This window comes from Camelus dromedarius, chromosome 9, assembly GCF_036321535.1.
Source record: "Camelus dromedarius isolate mCamDro1 chromosome 9, mCamDro1.pat, whole genome shotgun sequence".
Classification (NCBI taxonomy): Eukaryota; Metazoa; Chordata; class Mammalia; order Artiodactyla; family Camelidae; genus Camelus; species Camelus dromedarius.
Genome location: NC_087444.1, coordinates 66912046 through 66936453, shown reverse-complemented (window position 1 = coordinate 66936453; position 24408 = coordinate 66912046). Strand labels below are relative to the sequence as shown.

At 44.4% G+C, this 24408-nt stretch overlaps 1 protein-coding gene across 1 annotated transcript in view; it reads left to right on the top strand.

Annotated features, from left to right (window-relative positions):
• LOC105096945 (zinc finger protein 27) overlaps positions 1-24408 on the top strand; it is a 64355-nt gene that overhangs the window by 27178 nt on the left and 12769 nt on the right. Inside the window, 4 exon segments of the mRNA XM_064490001.1 lie at positions 16185-16327; positions 16461-16674; positions 17989-18089; positions 24360-24405. Coding sequence (XP_064346071.1) covers positions 16185-16327; positions 16461-16674; positions 17989-18089; positions 24360-24405 — 504 coding nt within the window.

The following is a 24408-nucleotide window of genomic DNA, read 5'->3' as shown; positions in this document are numbered from 1 at the left end:
TTCTTGCTACATATAACGTACCTTGACTTTCATTCCAAATCACAGGACAATCTGTACATTGTGAGATGTATATACTACACCTAGACTGTACTTGTCCTTCTAATTCATCATTCTGAGTATTTCATCTGCAATTGCCTTTCCACTCTTCAGTGGTAGATTTACAATTCCAGTTTACCTGCATGTTCTTATTCATGCACACTTAATCTGGCTTCAACTGTTCTCACTGAGAAGTTAAACTTCAGGGCTGCTTGGGATGAGGTTTGCTCCTTTGAAATCACTCCTTTACTGCTTTTTCTCCTCACACTGCCCCCCCTCCCAGCCTCTCGGATCTTGGGTTGGCCTTCAGAGCATTTCCTCTTGTGGACCTGGTTATGGTTTTCATTCATGACAATTGTTGGGGTTCTTTTTGGGGTTCAAAGCATGGCTTGGGGTCATTGTTGGTCCAAGGAGCCTCAAACCTGCCTCTGAAGCACAGTTTTTCCTCTCCACTTTCCATTCTCTCTAGGATGGATATGTCAGACTTACATTTCTGTACCTCCTGCATGTGTTCCTCTTCATTATATTCCTATTGTCCTGGTCCCAGGAGGAAGGTGCCAGGAAAATGGTGTGCCCCACCTGGCAGGAAGTAGTGCCCTCCACGGCCTGACCCTCCGGCCATGCCCAGGAGGTGGTGGGGGTGGTGAACAGGCCAGGAGGGGGAACGTCGAACAATCTCCTGGAAGGTGCTGAGACAGGCAGAGAGCTGTCCCCTGGAATATGGCGCTGAGGCAGGGGCCTCCTCCGTCCACAACTAGGGGAGGTACTGGTACCAGGGAAAACAGATTTTCAGTGGATACCATCATTTCCAGCGGGGACTCGGGGAAATTAATCACCGTCAATTCACCATATTCCAGCCCTCCCCGCTCCATCTGACAGCATTCGCATCCACCCTGACCCAAAAATGAGTCCAAAGAGGTGCCCGGTGTGTCTGTGTTTAGTCACCAAGTCCAGCCTCCACCAGGGTGGTGGAGATGCTGGTGTTGGTGGCAGGAGCAGCAGCAATTCAGATGTGTGAGATCTCGGTAACCTGAGTAGAAGAAGGTGGGCACAGGGCCCTCCCTACCCACACATCCCCCCGTTCTCTCCCCAGCACCACCACTTCACCCAGCGTCCCAGGGTCGCACCTGGCCTGGAACTGCGCATGTGCAGGCAAAGAGCGCTGTGCGCATCACAGTGATCACCAGGGTGACTAAGCTGGAGTCCTCCAGGCGCTGGGGGTGCGGGATCGCCCTCCCGCGGAGGCCAGGGGCAGGCGAAAGCTGTGAAAGTTTCTCCGGGGGGGTCCAGTCCAGTGAATGAATGGGAGGACAGATATATGGATGGAAAGATAGAAGGATGGACAGATGGATATTTAGGGCTCCTGAAAGTGGAGGAAAGCCGGGTCAGGTTGACTAAACAGGTTCAGAAGCCTAGCAACAGTGTCTCTCCTCCAGATGGTGTTAAGGGTATCCCTGGGGCTGTCTTGGAGAGGTACTGGTCTCAGCGTCCATGGATTTTCGGTTCACACAACCATCACTTTAGTGGAGTCTTGGGGACCTTCATTCCCCCCACCTTGCTAGATTTCATCACCCACCCCCCCGATTTGACACCTTTCCCACCCACCCTGATCTGAATTTGGACATACCCCATTTCCATTTCCTTGGTTTGTTCTGTTTTGTTTTTAACTTTATCGATGAGATTTCATTCCCATCCAGACTAAGCATTTCCCTCTGTGTCTATGATGAATGTGTGTTTGTACCTCTCCGTACCCATCAATGAACTGCCTTGTGGCATGATCCACATCAAATGAAAGGTACTGCTTTTCCCTTTTGGTCTGATGAGTTTTAGCAGATGTACCAGGAGGTGGGTGCTGCCACCACCAGGACCTGGGACATGGGAGGGGACAGAGCCTGGAAAGCCTTTGAAAAAACTGATAGTGAGAATCACCGGGGCCTGGAATAAACTGCTTCTTCTTCACTTTAGTTCCTTCAAGAACCATTAGAGCCCTTTCCTGATAATCACCACTGCAGAGGTGACAATGGCTTGACACAGAATTTTAGTCAGTGACCCAAGTGCCCACCAGTGGTATATGTCTGAGCCAACATTCAGAAACAGCTGGCTTCAAAGTCCGGAATCCTGGCAATTTACCAAGCTCTTCTGTCTGTCTTAAGGCACAGTAAAGACTAAGATGCCTTGCCTGGAAATCAACACAGCCAGGCCAACCCCCAGACATACTTAATTCTTACTACAGCTTTGGACATATGTCTTTCCTCCAGATACTGCTGCCTCTTGCCCTGAACACCAGGCCTTCAGACACAGCCGATTACCTCATGTGCCCACCTCTCCAAATGATGCCCAGGGTACTTCTAGACAGAAATAAGGGGCTCCGACTGGGCCCTGCTTGCCAACTCCTGTCTGGAGAGAATCAAGGGCATCTCTTAGCTGGCTGGTTCAATGCAGGCCTCATTTCTTCCTCAACAAAACATGGCCTCATATCATGGCTTGGATGTTTCCCTCCAGGAGGGGTAGGATAGGATAGGAGGCCAAGAAGACTTGCCCAATAAATATGACCACACCAGGCAGGCCACCTAGGGAATGGGGAGCCCACTGGGCAGGCTCTTCCATCAGCAAGTCAAACTCATGTCTCAGGACCTTCATGTAGGATGAAGACCAGATTTCCTGCTCCCTAGGGCACTTGACTGGGGAGAAATACACGAGTAGGGCAGGAGAAAGGCATCAGGAGACTAGCCACCACGGACAGCAGGAATTTAGAACAAGCCCTCCCCTGGCCCTCTCCCTGAGTCCAGATGTAGGGCAGAAGGAGAGAAGCACCACACGGCTTCCCTGCTTTGTCAGAGGGAGGCCAGCCATGGGGGGGACAAGACAAAGAGGGACAGGAATCTGTCAGTGGGACAACTACTGAGGAAAGAGCCCTGAGTCCTGGGACACTTTGCGGAAGCATCATCACCTCTGTCCAAGGAGGAAGGTTCTCCCACACAGAGGAGGAAGCACCCTCAACATCTCGGCCAGATACCCCAGGGAATGTCCTTTGGGTGATAGTGATGGTGGAGGTGAAGGGATGGGGGAGAATGGTTGGGGAGCTGAGGAGGAAAACGGTGAGAAGGGACTTTGAACAGATTTCTGGAAGGCACTGGGAGAGGCAGGGACCATACCCAATGTGGGTCCAGGGCATGGGCCTCCTCTGCCCACGTCCAGGGGAGGTACCGCTCTCAGGGGTCAATGGATTTTCCAGCGATACAACTATCACTTCCAGTAGATATTGAGAGATCTTCATCACTGCCTGCCTCACCAGATTTCATCCCCTTTCTCCTCCTGTTTGACACAATTCCCACTCATCACGATGCGGATTTATGTCCACAGAGGCACCTGGCAGTGTCTGCATCTCGCCACTAGGTCTAGCCACTGCCGCAGAGATCTGGGACGTCGGTAACCTGAAGAGAGGAAGACTGGCGCACCCTCTCTACCTACCACCACCTCCCTCTGTCCTCTCCCTCTTCCTCCCTGAAAACCCACGGCGCTGGAGTTGACCCCACCCTCCAGCTGCGCAAGCGCCGGACTAAGCACGGCTGGAGCGAGGATGCTAGCGGTTGGAAGGCGCGGGTGAAAGCTGCGTCCCACGCTTTTTGAAAGGGCCTGTGGCCTGGCTTCCAGAGGTCCAGCGAAAAGACGGAAGGATAAATGGATGGGTCAATGGATGGATGACTGGAAAATTGGATTGTTGGGCTCCCGAAAGTAGAGGAAAGCCCGGCCAGGCCAGGTTTGCCAAGCAGGATTAAAGGAGGTAGGGAGAGAGGCTGGTGGGCGCGGGAGGAAGAACCGCTGGGGGAAGGCGCTTCCAGCTGACTCCCGGAAGGCACTGGAAGAGGCAGAGACCCCCAACCCGTGTGGCGCCAGGGCCTGGGCCTTTTCTGCGCTTGTGTAGGGGAGGTGCAGCTCTCAAGGGTCAATGAATTTTCGGGCGACAGAGACCATGACTTAGAGCAGGAACTAGGGATCTTCATCGCACCAGATTTTATTCCCCTGCCTCCCATTTGACACCATAACCACACACCCCAATCTGGGTTTGTGTCCACAGAGCGTCTCACCACCAAGTCCAGCCACCACCCTACCTCCCAGCACTTCCCCTCTGTCTTCTTCTCCCCGCTGCCCCTTCCCCCAAACCCAGCTTCCCAGAGTTGAAGACCTCTCACTAACTGCGCGCGAGCTGGCAACTGGCTTCACAGTGACAAGCCCGGTTGCTGTGCGATACGTTGTCGGCTAGGCTTTGGCAGAACCGAGTGCAGTTTGGCGGTTGGCAGGGTTAGGCGAAGGCTGTGCCCAATGCACTATTAAGGGCTTGGGGCCTGTGTCTTCTAGTTGTCCAGCGGATAGATGGAGGGATAAATGGATGGATGGATGGATGGAAAGATGGATGGATGAATAGTTGGATTGTTGAGGCTCCCTGCCAGGCCAGGCTTACCAAGCTAAGATTAAGGGGGGTGGGGAAGAGATGTTGTAGGGCAGGGGAGGAAGAATGGCTGGGAGTAGGGGCTTTCAACAGATTCCTGGAAGTCACTGGGAGAAGCAGGCACCCCCCACCTCTTCTGGCCCCAGGGCATGGGCCTTCTCTGCCCATGTCTAGGGGAGGTACCACCCTCGGGAGTCAATGGATTTTCAGGCGACAGGGACCATCACTTCAAGCTGGGACTAGGGGTTTTCTTCACCGTCCTCTGCACCAGATTTCATGACCTGCCCCCGATGTCCCCACTTCTGCCCATTTGACAGCATTCCCACCAACCCAGATCTGAATTTGAGCCTACAGAGCATCTGGCCACCAGGTCCAGCTGCCATTGTGACAGTGGTGGTGTCAGTGCAGGCGGCATTAAAGATGGCGACATCCAGAGAGATCTGGGATGTCGGTAACATGGGAAAAGGAAGGCTGATGCACCCTACCTACCTCTCATCAACTCCCCTCTGTTCCCCGGGCCCTCTCGCCTCAGACTACCCAGACTGGTAGAGTTGAAGAGCGCCTTCCAACTGCTACTGTGCGGGACCTGAGCACAACACGGCAGGTTGCTATGCGACAGGTCGACTAGGTTCTGGTGCAAAGGGAGCGCCTCTCGGCAATTGACTGGCCTAGGCCAAGACTGTGTCCAGTGCTCTATAAAGGGTCTGTGGCCTGTGTTTTCTTGTGGTCCAGTGCATGGATGGAAGGATGGACGGATGGATAAACGGACAAGTGGATGGATCGATGGACGGATGTATTGTTGGGTCTCCCAAGAGTAAGAAAGCCAGGCCAGGATTACCAAGCGGAATTAGAGTGGGGGAGAGAAGTTGGGGGGCTGGGAGGAAGAATGACAGAGAGAAGGGGCTTTCAATAGAATCTGGGGAGGCACTGGGAGGGGCAGCGTCCCCCACCCCGTGTGGCGTAGGGCATGGGCTTCCTCTGCCCACTAGCATAGGAACCACTCTCGAGGTCAAAGGATTTTCAGGCGACATGACCCTTGTTTTGAACGGGGATTTGGGGATCTTCATCGCCGCCCGCCACACCAGATTTCATCCTCCCTCTCCCCACCCCCTGTTGAATCCATTACCATCCACCTAGATCTGGATTTGAGTCTAGTTTGTGTCTCGCCACTTCAGCTGCTACTGCCGCTGTGGTGGTGTCAAAGATGGTGTACATATTCAGAGATCTGGGTTATTGGTAACCGGAGGAGAGAAATTCTGGCTCACCTTTCTTCCTACCTCCCATCATCTTCCTAGTATCCTCTCCCTCTTCTCATCTAACAACCCAGTTTGTCAGAGTTGAAACCCACCCTCCCACTGCTCCTGGGCGATGCACAGAGGGCAGCTAGCTTGATAATCACAAGCACAGTTGCCATTGGAAGGTAACCTGGGTTGTAGGGGAGCCCGAGCGCCATTTGGCGGTTGGCAGACGCAAGTGAAGGCTGTGTCTTGTGCTCTATTAAGGGCCAGTGGCCTGTGTCTTCCCGTGGTCCAGCAGACAGGTGGAAGGATACTGTAAATAGTGCTTCTGTAAATTTTGGGGTGAGTGTATCTTTTCGAATTAGAGTTTTTGTCTTTTCTGGATATATGCCCAGGAATGGGATTGCCACATCATGTGGTAACTCTATTTTTAGTTTTTTAAGGAACCTCCATACTGTTCTCAGTAGTGGCTGTGCCAATTTGCATTCCCACCAACAGTGTAGGAGGGCTTCCTTTTATTATTTTCTCTACAGCCTTTATTTTTTGTAGACTTTTTGATGATGGCCATTTGACTGGTGTGAGGCAGTACCTCACTGTAGTTTTGAACGGCATTTCTCTAATAATTAGCAACGATAAGCATCTTTCCATGTGCCTGTTATTCATCTGTCTTCCTTGGAGAAATGTCTATTTAGGTCTTCTGCTTATTTTTTTGATTGGGTTTTTTTTTTTTTTTATTATATTGAGCTGTTTGCATATTTTGGAAATTAAGCCTTTGTCGGTCACATCATTTGCAAATATTTTCTCCCATTCCGTAGGTTGTCTTTTTGTTTTGTTTATGGTTTTCCTTGCTATGCAAAATCTTCTAAGTTTGATTAGGTCCCCTTTGTTTATTTTTGCTTTTATTTCTTTTGCCTTGGGAGACTGACCTAAGAAAACACTGCTACAATTTATGTCAGAGAATGCTTTGCCTATATTCTCTTCCAGGAGATTTATGGTGTCCTGTTTTATGTTTAAGTCTTTAAGCCATTTTGAGTTTATTTTTGTGTATGGTGTGAGGGAGTGTTCTAGCTTCATTGATTTACAAGCTGCTGTCCAGCTTTCCCAACACCACTTGCTGAAGAGACTGTCTTTTCTCCATTGTATTCTTGCCTCCTTTGTCGAAGATTAGTTGACCATAAGTGCTTGGGTTTATTTCTGGACTCTCTACTCTGTTCCATTGATCCATATGTCTGTTTTTTTGTGCCAATACCATACTGTTTTGACTACTGTAGCTCTATAGTATTGTCTGAAGTCTGGGAGGGTTATGCCTCCAGCTTTGTTCTTTTTCCTCAGGATTGCTTTGGCAATTCTGGGTCTTTTGTGGTTGCATATAAATTTTAGGACTATTTGTTCTAGTTCAGAATCATACAAGTAATTTCTACTTCTTCAACTACATTACCACCTTTTAACATACTTTATACTTATTGCCCAAATCCAGAAAATAAGGTAGGCTTATATTTTCTTTTGTCTCTGTGTGTGATTTAAAAAAAAAAGATTCAGAAGTCCTTGTCTGTAGACATGACATGACAAATACATAATATTCTGGCATGACAAGTATACCTGAGAGTTTGGCCCATTTTTGGCAAATCTATTAATCACCCATAGCCCATCACTTTTTTACCACTCCTCTGTAACAAGGAGGAAAGTGACGGAAATTACTTCAACATGAAAGCATTATCAGTTAAGTTATGGGCTGGGCTGCTCAGAACACATTAGATAACCTGTTCTATCACTCAGTGATACTTATTCCTTGAGATGTAATAGGCAAGGTGGAAGGAGCATAAATGGTCCTATATAAAGTTATGGGCCCACTCTTAAACTGTACATCTGTGAACTAATCAGCTATCATGGAAGCAGTAGAACCCATATATGAGGATTCAGGGCAGGAAAATAGAAATATCTCTAGGCATCCTAGGTATTTCAAACAGAAGATTTAATATAGGGGATTAGATGCTTCCAAATCTTTGGAATGGCTAGAGGGCCAAGCATCAGGAGATTGCCACTGGTTTTAAAATCACACTAATCAACCTGTAATTTGGAGGTCAGAAATTACAGGAAACTGTAATTTGCTAGTATTTGATGAGTTAGAAGCCTGCATCTGCTGAAATCTGTATATCAAGTAGAAAGGCCTCTACCTCCCTTCTTACTTTATCTTATATGAAAGCATCTCATTGGCAGTAACTAAATTATAGTCAGCGCTGTAGTGGCAAGTAGTCTAGAAAATGAAATTCTTAGATTTCCAGCCCCTGAGACACAGGAGAGGGCATTAAAAAAATAAGTGGTAATTAGAGTGGTGGGGTATAGCTCAATAGTAGAGTGTGTGTTTAGCATGCACGAGGTCTTGGGTTCAATCCCCAGGACCTCCATTAACAACAAAAAGAAAAAGGTGGAAATTAATACTAATTAGAAGTAAACAATATCTAACACTACATCTACATATAGAGGATAGAGTGGGAAAATGAACCCCATAATCCAAACAGGAACAACTGCAATAAAGACCTGAGGTGGGGTAGGGTTTATGGGAAGTAACTGGTACAATGTTATCTACCTACCAGTGACAAACAGGGCTAGCTATCACTGTAATGTATGGATTCATATTGCCTGAAGATCTCACAGTTGAGGGCTTCTAGAAATAGAAAGGGAATTGCTATTAAGAATCCCTTTGGACAACGAAACCACAACTGAATGCTAAACAACCATCAAAAAACAAGACTGGAACCTAGCAAAAAAGACCTTCTGCGACTGGAAACATAAAGAGGGAGCCACAGCAGGATGGTAGGAGGGGTGTGCTCGCGATATAATTAGGCCACATACCCCTGGGGTGGGTGACTCACAAGCTGAAGATTTGTTAAGTTGCAGAGGCCCTCCCACAGGAGTGAAAGCTCTAAGCCCCATGTCAGGCTCCCCAACTCGGGTCCCTGGCATTGGGAAAAGGAGACTCCAGGACATCTGTTTTTGAAGGCCAGAGGGACTTGGCTTTGGGAGCCTCACAGGACTGGGGCAAATGGAGTCTCCATTTGCTTGGGAAACATACACGGAAACTCATGTGCATGAGGTCCAAGAGCAGAGGCAGTGATTTCATAGGAACCTGGACCAGACCTGCCTGCTGGATTTGGAGGGTCTCCTGGGGACGTAGGGGACGGCTGCAGCTCACTCAGAGGACATAGAAGCTGGTGGCGGACATTCTGGGAATGTTAGTCTACAGGAGCTTTCCTGGAGGCTGACATCCTGATTGGATCATTAGGATCAAGACCTACCCCCACCCAACAGCCTGTAGGGAAGCCTCAGGCCAAACAACATACAGGGTGGGAACACAGCAACAGCCATCAGCAGACTTCCTAAGCCACAAAGGCCTCTAGACACAGCCCTACCTACCAGAGGTCCAGGACCAAGCTTCACGCAGCAGTGGGCAGGCATTGGCCTCTCCTGCCAGGAAACCTGCATAAGCCTCTAGTCCAGCCTCATCCACCAGGGGCAGATACTAGAAATAAGGAAACAATCCCAAAGCCTATGGAAGGAATCCACAAACACACAGAAAGACAGACGATATGAGGTGGCAAAGGAATATATCCCAGGCTAAGGCAAAAGATAAAATCCCAGAAGAAGAAATAAGTGATGAGGAGATAGGTAATTTATCTGAGAGTTTAAAGTAATGATGGCCAAAATGTTCAGAGAACTCAAGATGTACAAAATGAAGTTTTTAGCAAAGAGATGGAAAATATAAAGGATACCCAAACAAAGTTGAAGAATAAAATCACTGAAATGAACAATACACTAGAAGAAACCAAGAATAGACTAAAGGAGGCAAAAGAACGGATTAGTGAGCTGGAAGACAGATTACTGGAAATCACCACTTCAGAAAAGAAAAAAGAAAAAAGAATGAAAAGAAATGAGGATAGTTTAAGAGAACTCTGGGACAACGTGAAGCACACTAATAGTCGCATTATAGAAGTCCCAGAAAGAGAAGAGAGAGAGAGAGAGGACCTGAGAAAATTTTTGGAGAGATAAGCACCAAAAACTTCCCCAACTTGGGAAAGGAAACAGTCACGCAAGTCCAGGAAGCGCAGAGAGTACCACACAGGATCAACCAGAAGAGGAAAACACCAAGGCACATAGTCATCAAATTGACAACAATTAAGGATGAGGAGGAAATATTAAAATTAGCAAGAGAAAAGCAAAAATAACAAATAAGGGAACTCCCATTAGGTTATCAGCGATTTTTCAGCAGAAACTCTACAGGCCAGAAGGGAGTGGCATGATATATTTAAAATGATGCAAGGGGGAAACTTAAAACCAAGAATACTCTATCCAGCAAGGATTCTCATTCAGACTTGATGGAGAAATCAAAAGCTTCACAGATAAACAAAAGCTAAAAGATTTCAGCACCACCAAACCAGCTTTATAACAAATGTTAAAGGATCGTCTCTAGTTATCAAACCACAAGGAAAGAGAACAAAAAGAAGAAAGAGAAAAAAAGAGAGACCTACAAAAGATTGCTTTGGCTGTTCAGGGTCTTTTGTGGTTCCTATAAATTTTGGAATCATTTGTTCTAGTTCTGTGAGGAATGTCATGAGTATTTTGATGGGTGTTGTGTTGGATCTGTGGATTGCTTTGGGTAATGTGGCCATTTTGATAGTGTTGATTCTTCCAATCCAAGAGCACAAGAAATCTTTCCATTTCTCTGTGTCATTTCAGCTTTTGGAGTATAGACAACCTCCTCGGTTAGGTTTATTTCTAGGTATTTTGTTGTTTTTGATGTAATGGAAATGTCTCTGCCAGTTATAACATTCCGATTTTTGAAATGAAAAAAAAAAGTGAATGAAGGGACACAAACGGCAAAATGCCCTTCGTTTTTATGGGTACGTTGTATTCCATTATATATATATGCTGCATCTTCATTATCTATTCAACTATTGATATGCACTTAGGATGCTTCCATATCTTGGCAATTATAAATAATGTTGCTGTTTATAGCAGGGTATATGTATATTTTTGAATTAATTCTTATTCTGTGGTTGGCTTTATTCCTTTGATAACTATGTAAGTTTAAAAAGCTAAAACTCTAAATGTTCTTAGAAAAAATGAACAGTACATATATGTAAATTAAAAATATATGTGCAGTTAAAAAAAATCTATCAAGCCATGAAAGACATGGAAGAAACTTAAAAGACATATTACTAAATGAAAGAAGCCAGTCTGAAAAGGCTATAAATTGTACGATTCCAACCAAATGACATTCTGGAAAAGGCACAGCTACAGAAACAATAAAAAGATCGTGGTTTCCAGGGGCTTGGGGAAAGGGAGGGAGGGAGGGAGGAATGAATAAATTGGGCACATGGGACTTTTAGGGCAATGAAATTATTCTGTATGATACTATAGTGGTGGCTACATGTCATTATGCATTTGTCAGAACCCATAGAATGTACAACATCAAGAATGAACCCTAATGTAAATTATGGACTTTGGTTGATAATAATGTGCCCATGTTGATCCATCGATTGTACCAAATATGCCACACTGATGAGGGATGTTGAGGATAGGGCAGTATATATGTGTCGGTGGGGAGGGCTATGTGCGAACTCTGTATTTTCTGCTCAGTTCTGCTGTGAACCTGAAACTGCTCTAAAAGAATAAAGTCTATTAAAAAAAAAATCCCGTGGGCTGAACACAGACCAAAGCGACATCTCTAGTCCAAAGCTACTCTGTTTAGATGGATCTGCTTATACTGACTATTGTTTCTGCAGGGTCTTGCTCATGTGGTTCTGTTCCCTTGTGTGACTGGTTATCTGTGACAGCTTGCTGGTCATTGTCCCTGAAAAATTATGTGTGGAGGCCTAGGCATAAGATAGGTATGCCCTCCTTCAGGGTGTATTCTCATTTGCCCTGCAAGGTATTACCCATCCAGCCCACCTCAAACCAAGTTCATAATATGAAGTTTCTTAATTGATTTAGGTTGCGTGTCCACAATGTCCCAAATCTGGTAAACTTTAAAAATAAAAAAGAACCTTACCCCAGGAAAACCACACCAGAACTGCTGAGAGTGGATCCCAAGCATTGGATTTTTAAAATCTGACTGAATTTAAGATGTAGTTAGAATTGAGAGTTCCTGGACTTGAGAGATGGGCAGAGTTTGGGATGAAGTCATAAAAGAGAAACATCTTTACACTTAAATATGATGTCTAAACATGCTCTTAAGCTGTGGCCACTGGTACATGGCACTGACCATAAGCAAAAGACCAGAATCTACTGGGTTTTTTTTAAAAAAAATTTTAATGTAGGGGGGAAAGCAAACATACACAAAAATAGAAAAGGTTGATTAATCACCATGTATTCATTACTCAGATTCAATAATTATCAACACTTTGTCAATTTTGTGTTAAGAAAAATGATCAAAAACTGGGAAAGAAGGAAACAATACTGTGTTATCTTGTGTGCCTTTTCAAAGTCATACTGGAGCATACTCTAAAAACCCCACCCAAAGACTAACAAATCATTTTAGAGAAAGATTTCCTAAACTCAGCACTGTTCACATTTTGGGCCAGATAATTCTTTGTTGTGCCAGGTTGTCCTCTGCATGGTTGGAAGCATCCCTGGCCTCTACCCACCACGTGTCAGTAGCATCCCCCTTCCCCACAAACTGTCTCCACAGATTGTCTAATGTCCCCTGGAGATTAAAACTGCACCAGTTTGAGAACCCAATGCTCTAGTAGAATGTGCCTTGTTTGACTGGCTTTTTACTACTAATTAGGATGAAGACTATATAGATAAATTTTACTTGGAGACAATTGGTACATTTCATATATTTTTTATAGACACAAACTGATTCTGTGGAGAAAAGATAACCTTACAGGTCATGGTTTTATTGCTCTGTAGGACATTAGTTTTGTATCTAACTTTGCAGTCTTATTTCAAGATTCTTTATTCCACTGACTATATACCTGTTTACTCTGAACCAAAACTCCAATCCTGCTAATTCCCTCATTATTAAGTTAAATGAATCTCTGAATATCTGTAAGAGTTCTAATTTTTAACTTTTTGGAAAGTATACTTTAAGACTTGTGTCACCAATTACCACCTCCACCCCTAGTTCAAGACAGGACAGGATGGGGTGTGGCCTCTGCTCATGCCAGACTACTCTCTAGATCTACCTTGATCCGGGGGGGCAGTCTCATCCCACTGAGATCCAGAATAGTCTTCACTCATACAAGGGCAAAGGCCTATTTCTACTCAGGCCAGGGCACAGTCCTTTCTGCTCCAGAGTAGGAAAGGGCTGTGCCTCCTTTTAGGCCAAATTTGGGGCCCAGTATCCCTTTAAATGATGACAGTGTGGAGGGCCACCACAACTGGTTCAATAGGCTGAGACCTGTCAACCCAGGGAGTAAATAAGAGCTGATGGTCACTACGGCTGGGTTAGCCCAGAGCCTTTAATTCACCAAACCATGAATCCTTGGGGCTCCTTTCTCTCACCCCTCTGCCCAGAGCGGGCACTGTCACAAGCCATAGTGCTGATGATGGCCTTGCCTTGGTCCCATCTTTCCACAGATGATGGTAAAGTTGTGTGACTTCTTTCACATGTCTCACTTTTCCCTAGCCTACACGATCACTCAATAATCTTGACACTCTTTTTCTTCAAAAAATTAAGTTTTAATGTACATAAAATAAATGCACAAATCATAGGTCTTAACTTTGATGAGTCTTGACAATTATATAGACGCACAAAACCACCACCCAAAACAATATATAGAACATTTTCATTACTCCAAGAAATTCTCTTCAGAGTCAACAACTGCTAGAGTCAATTGCTTTCTGATTTATAACTCAATAGATTTGTTTTGCCTGTTCCTGAGCTTCACATACAATGTGTATGTACTCTTTTGTAAAAACTCTTCTTTTATCTGTTTTCTCTCTCCACCTGTACTCCTCCTCCCCCCCCCCCCCCAAAGACCTCAGCATCTTGAGTCCCTTTATTTTTACTGGAGACCTCAGTCTTCTCTTTGTTCCCTAATTCATTGCCTTAGATACATTGAAGTAAAAATTTAACAATAATGGTAATGAACCTTTACCTCTATATAAAACAGACATACCTGGCTCTGCTTCCTTTTTTACTTACTATCTGAGTGATTATGGATTGGACATCTTACCTCTGTGTGCACGTCCTGTGAAATCGTGATGATAACACTGCTTTCATCGTGTTTGTCTTTAAGGTTGTTCCTTAAATATTTCTAGCTCTCCCCATTTCAAGCTTATGATAAGACTGTATTTATATAGTGGTTGGCTGACTGTTCAATGAGCAGTGGGAGCAAATGACATGTGTCATTTCTGAGGCAGTGTATTTAATTCCCAGCATAAGACACTCTAAGGCTCTCTTTCCTTTTGCCTAGCTGACTGGTGCTAGAATGAGTAGCCCTTGAAGTGAGCAGGCCAGCAACAGGCCAGGCATGTAACAGGCACTTTCCAAATGGTCATTTTTGTTAATTACTATAATCACTTCAAAACACTGTCATATAAACCACTTGTATTAATTCAAATCAGGCAAGACTGTTAAACTCTATTAAGTTTTAAAAATCTAACAGAGCCACAGGCCTTTAATTTCTCTATTATGCAAGATAAGAGGAAATTGCCAATAATCCCCTCTGACTTGACAGAACAATCTCACAAGTTTAGGAACTTGTTTAAGGAATCCAGAGACATCAATTACAGCATTTTTACCCCAGCATCCGAGTTACCTATTGCTGCATAGCAGATTACTCCCAAATCCAGTGGCTTAAAACAAACATTTAACAGCTCACACAGTTTCTGAAGGTCAAGAATCTGGGAGCTGCCAGCTGGGTGGTTCTGACTTAGTCCCTCATGTGGTAGCAGTCAGTCCATTGGTGGGGGCTGCAGGCATTCCAAGGTTTAACTAGGGTGCAGGACCTGCTTCCAAGATGGATATCAGAAGACACTTGGATATAATAAGGCATCAGTTCCTCCCTGGCTGTTGGCAGGAGTTCTTTGCTACCTGGGCCTCTTCATAGGTGGTCTCTGTCCTCAATGATATGGCAACCAACTTCTCCCAAAGTTAAGTTGAGAGAGAGGGCTTGAACACCTCCAAAACAGAAGCTCAGGTGTCATTTACAACTTAATCTCAGTAGTGTCAGGCCATCACTTCTACTGTAAACTATTAACCTCAGACCTGCAGTGTGGAAGGGGATGACACAAGGGTGTGAATACCAGGCGTCGGGAATCGTTGGGAGCCATTTTGGAGGTGAGCTGTTATACCAGTTGGTATGATTACCAAATAGAATTGTTTTTTTAGAGCTATTTTCATAGGAAAAGGCAATCATTTCTAGAGGTGTTCCAAAATGATGCCTGGGATGTGCAGAGCACTGCGTGGATGGTTATAAAAACAGGACTCTGGTGAACGCTGTTGGTACCCCACTTTGCCTAGGCACTCACCATGCCCATATGCTGATGGCTGGCTTCTCCCTGAGCGCCTGCAGGCTCTGCCTGAGACCTGCCCGTGAGGCAGGCTGAAAGTGCTCGAGCTTTAAGGCCCCTGCAGAAGCCCTCAACAGTGAGGAACCAGAGATAACATAAATATCTCAGCTTCATCAGCCCTCGACTGGGAAAACTTGGAGGTGGTTTTCACACCATCTACCAGAGTTCCCCACAGGACTCAACCCCCATTACTCACAGGGGTAATCTGCTTATGGATGCACTCTGTGTTGGTTTCCATCCCTCCCGTCTCACTGACCCATCCCCTACCTCCCAAATAAACTGCTTGCACTCACACCCTTATTTCAGGTGGGCTTCTGGAGCATGAAAATTAATAAAGGAAAATCTCACTCAAATGGAGTAGGGAGGCCAGAAAAGGGAGATCTCAGGCAGTACCACTCCAGGTCCGTTTCAGGAAGAACTGTCGATTAGAGACCCCGACAGAAGAATCAACAGGAAAAAATCATCAATCACAGACCCCAACAAGAAGAGCTGTACATTGCATCTCCCACAGGAAATCCACTACCCCAACAACTCAGCCAATGAGAAGCCGTCTTCACTCTGAACTTTCACTTTTCTCCAACGTACTTGGCTTCAAAACAACCCCTCCCAACTACCACCTTTTTCTCTGTAAAATAACAGTTCCTCTTTGTTTGTTGGACTTGTCCATGGTTTTTGCTGTGACTTGTTGTCCCGAATTGTGGGTCTCTGCTATATAGGAATAAACTCATTTTTTGGTCAAGTAAGTTGGCTGTTTTATTTTTAAAGTCAACAGGGTCAAGCCACCTGAGAGAAAGTTCCCACTTTCAACATAATCTTTTCAAGATCCTCCTACTGGCCCACTCTTGCAGCTCCGCCCACTGGGTGAAGTCCCGCCTCTTCCTCCCGGGCCTCAGGCTCCCCGAGAGAAGAGCTTCTCTTATTCGCCGTTCTCCCACGCCTAGAAAAAGTTTTACCTTGCTTTATGGGAGGGGAGTTCCTCGGGGGAGATGGCCGCGCTGGTTGCCCGTAAGAAGCGGTATGAACGTACGCGGCCATCTTACCTCACTGCTTGCGCTGCTGGAGACAAAGAAAGCTCAACTGCAAGGTCAGGGAGCCGCTCTGTTGGTCACAGGTGGTATGGGCTTCTGAGATGCTAAAAGAAGCAGTGACGTCTGTGTTTAGGGACTCAGGAACACTTGCTTCTCCCCGTTCTAAAATGGCCCAATCGCCTAACAAAGGGCCGAATCATCCGCTGCACTGCACAGGCGTAATCATGGCCGCCCCCATCAAGCGGCTGACAAGCGGGCGCGGCCATCATACCTGCCATTAACGCTCCGGAACCCAGAATCCCGTTCTCTGGGAGGTTGCCAGGTGGCGGCAGCCAGCCTCCAAGTCGCGACTGAGTCTGCGCACGGTCACTCGGGATGGGAAGAGAGAAGAGCTTGTACTGTGGTGAGGCGGCGGGGTGCGACAACCCATTTCAGGTAATGGGCGCGGGTGCAGGGAAAATGGGAAAGGTCCCTGTGAGAAACAGTCAAACATCGGGACCCATGTAATAGTGAGCAGACGACTACGGTGGCCCGACTGGGTCAGTCATGGGTGCCCGTAAGGGTCAGAGACTAAGGGGACTGGAGGGTTAAGTGATTGGGCGTCTGAGCCTCGTTGGGGAGTCTGTGGTGGCGGATTTGTGGGATTCAGTGGCAGTGTCTGTGGAGAAAATGGATTGGGAGTTCTGCGGGAATCAATAAATGAGAGTTCTTGATTGACAAGAGTGCGTGGGGGTCAGTTTATAGTGGTCTTACGGGGTCTGAGGCCAGGTGGGTTTCTTCGAAGACACTGATTTGAATGGCGTTGCGGCTCGGTGATCAGAATACTGAGGGAGTCAGTGATCGGAAGTTCTAAATTACGTTTGGGTACCTAGAACTGGTGATTGTGGAAACTCTGAGGTTCAGTGATGAGGGTGGTCAATGAGGATCAATGTTTGGAGAAATACTTTTAGGCTAATAGTGATTGAGACTTTTCTTTGGCTCATCGATGGGGGATCTGAGGGTATCAGTGACTGGACTTTTGTAGATAGGGAATGTGGAACAGACGGATCAATGAGGGGGGTATCAGTGACTGAGACTGTCATAATTTTCAGGGGAGGTGGGACAATGGGAATCACTGATTGATCCCCAGTCATTGGGATGTCATTGGAGATCAGTGTGGGTTCCCCATCTGGGATCTGTGTTATTCACCGTTCTGCAATCAGAACGAATCAGTGACCTTTGTAGTCACTGACTAGTGGTCTTCAATGGTCATATTTGGACATATGGGGATATCATAGCTATAAGGACGCCCGAGAGCTGTAGATTGGAGACACCAGGTGTGTCTATGATTAGGAGGCTTAAAGGGAGTTGGTGTTGAGGCTTGTAAAGTGCAGAGGAAGGCAGTGGGAGAGTCAAGGATTTGAGGCTGCAACCCTGCACAGTGGGAACACACTTCACCCATAGGACATACCCCATCTGATGAGCAGCCAGTTCCCTCCTGTTCCTCAGGGCCAAAGCCTACCTCAGAACTCTTTTGGAAATCTCCCTCCCCCTTTTTGTATTGTTCCTCACATTAATGAAAGTGCTTTGAAAGGATTAAGCGTTAAACTCCTGTAAAATAACATGTTATTAAAGATGTGGCTTCTCTTGCTTTTGCCAAGGATTTAATGCATATTTCTCCTAATGCTTCCTTTAAGGTTCTTTCTGGAAAATGTAATGACATATCCATCTGTAACAGCATCCCAAGTGTGAGCCTGGTTTCTGGAAATCTGTTCTGACTTCATGGCAGCTAGGATGGATGTTCCTTTGCCTGTGGTCAGGAAACAAAGAGCTTACTGAGTAAGTATCTAAACTGATACTGTAAAAGATTTTGCTGAAGGGGTAAACCTTGAGAGTGTTTGAAAATCCTTAAAAATAATGTTCTCACCACACACACACACAAAAGATAATTCCGTGAAGTGATGGAGATGTTAACTCACCCTAATGTGGTAATCATTTTGCAAGATATACATGTATCAAATCAGGGGATTGAACACCTTAAACTTATACTATTATATCTCAGTAAAGCTAGGGAAAAAAAAGATGACTCACAGAAGGAAAAGAAACTGGTTCTGGAAGTTATCGTGTTCTAAGAATCTTTTTACTTTGTTCTGTATTTTTTAGGCATGGCATGTTTGACTTCCGTGAACCTGTGCCTAATAAAATCCTGGTAGAACCGTTCAATAAACCTAATACCACAATAACAATGACAAAACCAAAAAGCTACTTTTAGCAACTGCTCTTCACTGAAATTAAAGTCAAAGTACTGGTGATTAAGATGGACCAGGACAAAATCACAAATGAAAGAAAAATAAGATTTGATCAGTAGCTTAATAAAAGGGTGAAATGGTGAAACAGTCTTTTAATTGTTTTTTTTTCCCCTCTGGGGGGAGTTAATTAGGTTTATTTATTATTTTTAATGGAGGTATTGGAGATTGAACCAGGACCTCATGCATGCCAGGCAGGTGCTCCACCACTGAGCTACACCCTCCCACCCCTGATTGTTTTAAGTATTACATTCAATCCTTAGGCAATCTTCAGACAGAGCACGGTGAGAATAGCATCTGAAGAAACAAAGGAAGTGGAGAGGTGAGGCAGGTAACATCTTTCAGAAACCATACATGCCAGGCTTTCATTTTTAGAGCAGACATTTCCTATTTTTCCGCTGCACACAATCAAAGACGGGTAATTTCTTCGATGCAGGACCCACACGCATGGGTAAGGAGTCAGGCATTTTCTTTTTCTTGTAGTTTCCTTCATCACCTACACTATGCCTAGTGCCAGGTTTGGGAGCAAGTAATATTTGTTTTTAAAGTTTTTAACATAAATCTTTCATTGAAGTATAAGATGCATACAAAAGTATGCATAAATATACATACAACTCAATGAATTGTCACAAAGGGAACACCCCAGGGTAATGTGCTTATCAGAAAACAGAAGATTGTAACATCCGGAAAGCCCCATGATACTCGCTCCCAGCCACTACCCTGCCATGGGGACCAGTCTCCCAGTTCTAACATCACTGATTAATGTTGTCTGTTTTTGAATTTGAATTAAATGGAATATTCATACCTGGTCAAGGGGCAATATGTGGCTCCATTTGAAAAAATTCTTAAGTTTGAATCCAGATTATTTCATTTTTCTTATGCAATAAACATTTTTCCAGATCATTTCCAGGCATAACACACATACATTTAAGTATGCTTATGTTAACGGCACAGCTCAATGAATTTTTACATTGACGAGAACTGTGTACACACAACCTAGATTAAGATATCTCTAGCACCCTGAAGCCTTATCAGTCAATACCCACTGCCATCCCAGGTCTAATACAATGGATTAGTTTTGCCTGTTTTTGAACTCGAATTAAATGGAATCATAGAAATAATCTGAAGCCAAAACATTCATACAATGGGAAAGTTTTGTCTGAAATTCTGAAACCAGACACACACCAGGACAAAATTCTAATCTGTAGCTCTGGCTTGGCCATTTGAGATTGCCTATTTTGTTTGTTTGTTTGTTTTTGGATATTCCTTCTGGAAGTCAAAAACATGCACATTGAACATTGTGCTGTACACCAGAAATTGACACATTGTGACTGACTATACTTAAGTTAAAAAAAAACAAAAAAACAAATGCACATTGAACTGGACCCTGTGCTTTGTGCCTGAGAGCATCCAGATGATGGTATCTATATAGTAACATACGGTTTTTGAGTTCAAATCTCAGGGTGTGGTGATGAGGATGTATGAGTCACTATCATGCAGGGAAGGAGATGCTATCCCTTCAGATGCCTGCCATGCTGCTGTTGGGGGACTGACTGCGTGGTGGTACCGCTTATCAAGACTGACTAGCAAGACAGATGACTGGCTTCATCTTCCATCAGATTATCTGGTGGAATTATCCAGATTATCCACCAGAATCATCTGCTTTTTAATGACAAAAGAAAACTCACTACAATAATTTTACCTTGTTGTTGAGGGAAATTGAAAAAAAAATTCTCCATACTTTCACCATATGTACCCAATTACTGTTTCTTATCCTTTTTATTTTAGTCTGTGTGATACTGTGATTTATAATAAGAAATATGTATGTGGTCTTCAGTCCTATTTTTGGCACAGAGCTCCTGAAACCCTTGGAATTTCCTAAGTGATAAGAGGGATAAAGGTGTCTATTGTTATTCATAACTCAGCCCCTTTCAACCATTCCTGAGTTTGTGTTAAATGAGGTAACTTTTGGAAAGCCCCTAAGGATGGGCTTTTTTTTTTTTAATTAAAAAAAACTTTTTTTTTAAATTTCTATCTTTTTTTGTAGGGGCGGGGAGGAGGTAATTAGGTTTATTTATTTTATGATGGAGGTACTGGGGATTGGACCTAGGGCCTCCAGCATGCCAAGCATGCACTCTACTGCTGAGCTATGCCCTCCCCACCAGGATGGGCTTTTTAAAATTACTATTTATCATTCCTGTTTTCACAGGTGAGGAAAATGAGGTCCAGGGAGGTAAACTGTCTGGCCTAGATTCCTTCAGTCAGTTAAAGGAATCGCTTGGCTTTCAGACATCTGTCCGAGTGACTTGTAGGCTCAGGGTCTTACCAGAAGTTGCCCCTCCCTCAAACCCAGAGCACAGCCATCACTCAGATATGTCTGCTGCTCAGCCCTCTTGCAGGCTTCTTCCTCACTGGCCCCAGAGTATTGGGGGCTGCTGGATGACTTCTCACCATTGGGTCTGCTTATCTTCAGGTGTCCTGAGTGTACACGTTTGGGTCCCACCACCTTGTTGGACAGCAGGGCTCTCCTTGGGGCCGCAGGACCTCAGTCACACCTGCAGAAGCCTCTGTCAGTGGCTGCAGCTGAGGGTGAGTTCCCTTTGAGAGATGGAGCTTGAGGGCCTAACGGGCCAGGTAAAAGGCCCTCTGGTCCAGGAGAGGGGATCTTCTTCTGAAGGAGTCACCCAGGGTCCAAATCTCTTGCCAGAGCAAAGACTCTTAAGTAACAGGCTTTTAGTATTGAGGGACACTGACGGCCTTTTACATTTACGTGACAATTGGAATAAGTCATTTTTAAGTTCCCACGCTTACCTGACACATGAAAGTATATAATTCAAGGCTGTTATTCCAGTTGTGGCCAGTTTTTCTTGATCTCTTCTAGTTAATTTTCCTTGATCTGTGATCAGTTGTGAGACTTTGGCAGTCACTAAGGTTGGAGGGATTAATCATCATTATGTAAAGAAACCTTAGGAGAGTAATTGGCTAGACCTATTTCTCCAGGGGAGGACACCAGGATAGTCAAACATTATGAATGTCACTGTATTCAAGAAAAGCTCTTCTCTGTGCCATGGGAAGATTACAATCTCCTCTTTTTGCAGAGGAGAGACATGAGTTGCTCTGTTTTAAAAGTTGTCCTCCTAGACTATTTCTCAGTGGGCAAAGCCTGGATCTGGTGGGAATCAGCTGTGAGGCTGTCACTGTTTGAGTTGCCAGTCATCAGGGCCACAGCTCAAGAATGCCAATCAGGAAACAAACTCTTGTTGCCCGCGCAGTGGTGGGATGGTTTTCCTGCCCTCAAAGGTGTGAGTCAGTTCTGGTGGATGTAGGAGTTATTTTGTCTACGTCTTGCTGTTTGCTTTTTGCCTTTCTTTTCCTTGTCCCTTTTACTGAGGTATAAAAGACATAGAGCAAAACATACAAATAATAAATATACAACTTGATGGATTTTTAAATACATACACACATTCGTGTAACCACCACTTAGAGCAACGTTTCCACCACCTTAGAGCTGGGGTTGGCATACGATTGCCCATGAGCCAAATCTGGCCTGCCATCTCTGTTTGTAATTAAAGTTTTATTGGAACACAGCTGTACTCATTCACTGCTGTATCATTATCAGTGGCTGCTTTCATGCTAGAACAGCAGAATTGAATAGTTGTGGCAAACTCCACAGGACCCACAAAGCCAAAAATATTTACTGTCTGGTCTTTCAAATAAAAAGTTGGCTGACCCCCTACGCTAGCAGGCTCCTTCCTACCCCATCTCAGTAATATCCATCCCCTTCCCACGTTCTGACTCTCTCACCATAGTTTTACCTGTTCTGGAACTCCCTAGAAATGGATTTATCCAGTATATTCTTCCTAAGTTTGACTTCTTTCATTGGACATAATATCTGTGAGATCCACATGGATTGTATGGATATCAGCAGTTCATTCCTTTTTGTTGTTGAATAGTATTCCATTATATAGAGAGGCCACAATTATCTAGTTCTCCTGGGCAGTTTCCGGTTGTGACTTACTATGATCAAAGCTGCCATGAACATTCTTATTCAAGTCTTCATTGAACACTATGCAGTTATTTCTCTAGTATATACCCAGGGGTGGGACTGCTGGGTCACGGGGATTCTACATTCAGCTTTGGCAGATATGGCCAAACAGTTTTCCAAAATGATTGAACCAAATTGCAGTCCCACCAGCCACAAGTCAGACCTCTTGTTGCTCCTGGATGTGGATTTTCAATGCCAGGCTGTAGCTTACTAGCACAGTATATTCAGACCTATTTATATGTTTCTCACTACTGTGAGTGAAAAGCTTGAATGTTCTTTATTAATGTTTTGTATGAATTTAGTTCCGTATTTCCCAATATGTGTATTTTTTGGAAATAGGGAACCTCCAAGTTATAGTAGTCTTATCTAAATATAGTACCAGTTATTTTAAAAGGAAAATTTTAATATTGTGATTTTTGATTATCACTCCATATTTATAGTTTTTATAGACTAAAGCTTTGTGAACATATGCATTCATACGGAACTACGAGGCCATATTCGTGTGTTTAACTTGGGTAGATATGGCCAGTTTTCTCCAGCGCTACTGCTTGCAAGGTTGGAGCCCCTTGAGGCTGACCTCTACTCACCCCCTTGCCTGGACCTATCCCCTGAGGAAGGGTCCTTGCTTTCTGACACTCAAGATTGTAAAGGTGCACCTTGTATTCTTTGTTCCAGATGATGGACTCAGACATTTTCTGAGGAGCTCTAGTTCTTTCTGGTGAGAATGAGTGGTAGCGATCAGAATCTGGGTGCTGGCAGGCTTTTCCAGTCAGGATGACACCGTGCCCGGTTACTTCAGTGAGAATCGCCACAAAAGATATAATTTTTAAAAACCAAGAGTTATTCCACTGGTAATTTTAATATAGTTCTAACATTAAACGTTCAAGTACATCAAAGTATTTATTTATACTCTTAACCTGTGACTTGCCCTTTTAAAAATAATTTAAGCCATTACAGTTATTTCTTTGATTAAACATCTTGAGTTGTTTGTTGTCAGCGGTTGAACATTATTTTTTAATGACAACACTGAATAATCTGCTGGGTGAAGGGACAGAATGGGATTTCAAAATTTGTAGATACTGACAGGCATATGTAGCATAGATAAACAAGATTATACTGTATAGCACAGGGAAATATATACAAGATCTTGTGGTAGCTCACAGCAAAAAAAACAATGTGACAATGAATATATGTATGTTCATGAATAACTGAAAAATTGTGCTCTACACTGAAATTTGACAGAACATTGTAAAATGACTATAACTCAATAAAAAATGTAAAAAAAATTAAAAATAAAACCATTTATTGAAAAGACAAAAAAAATAATAATCTGCTGGGCGAATAACAAGGTTTAGCCTTTCAGTAATTATGTGTACCACAGTTTAAGTAACCATTAGTTTTGTTGAAGTTATACAGTTACTTTGCTTTGCTTTGTGTTCTTCGTGGTATTATCGTAACAGATATGAAAGCCCCTTTTCTGGTATATACTTGGGACCAGTGGTATAAGTTTGAAGGATTTTTGGCTTTTAATAATTTCCAGTTTTCACATGGTAGCGGCTTTTGCTTCCTGGGAAGTCTGTTCTGTGCATCCACATTCTGGGTTGAATGGCACCATGTTTTCCTTCTACCACAATGACTTAAAGCATGGGTTTTTGTGCAGGAGTTACGTAGGGAATTTGCAAGTCCTAAAACAAGCCTGGTCTCTCACAGCTCTCTTCTCTCCTTCTCCGTCCTCCTCCCTCCAATCTATCTTCACAGGCCACAGATCTTTTTCCAAGAACAACAGAAAATGATTGAGTACCAGGTA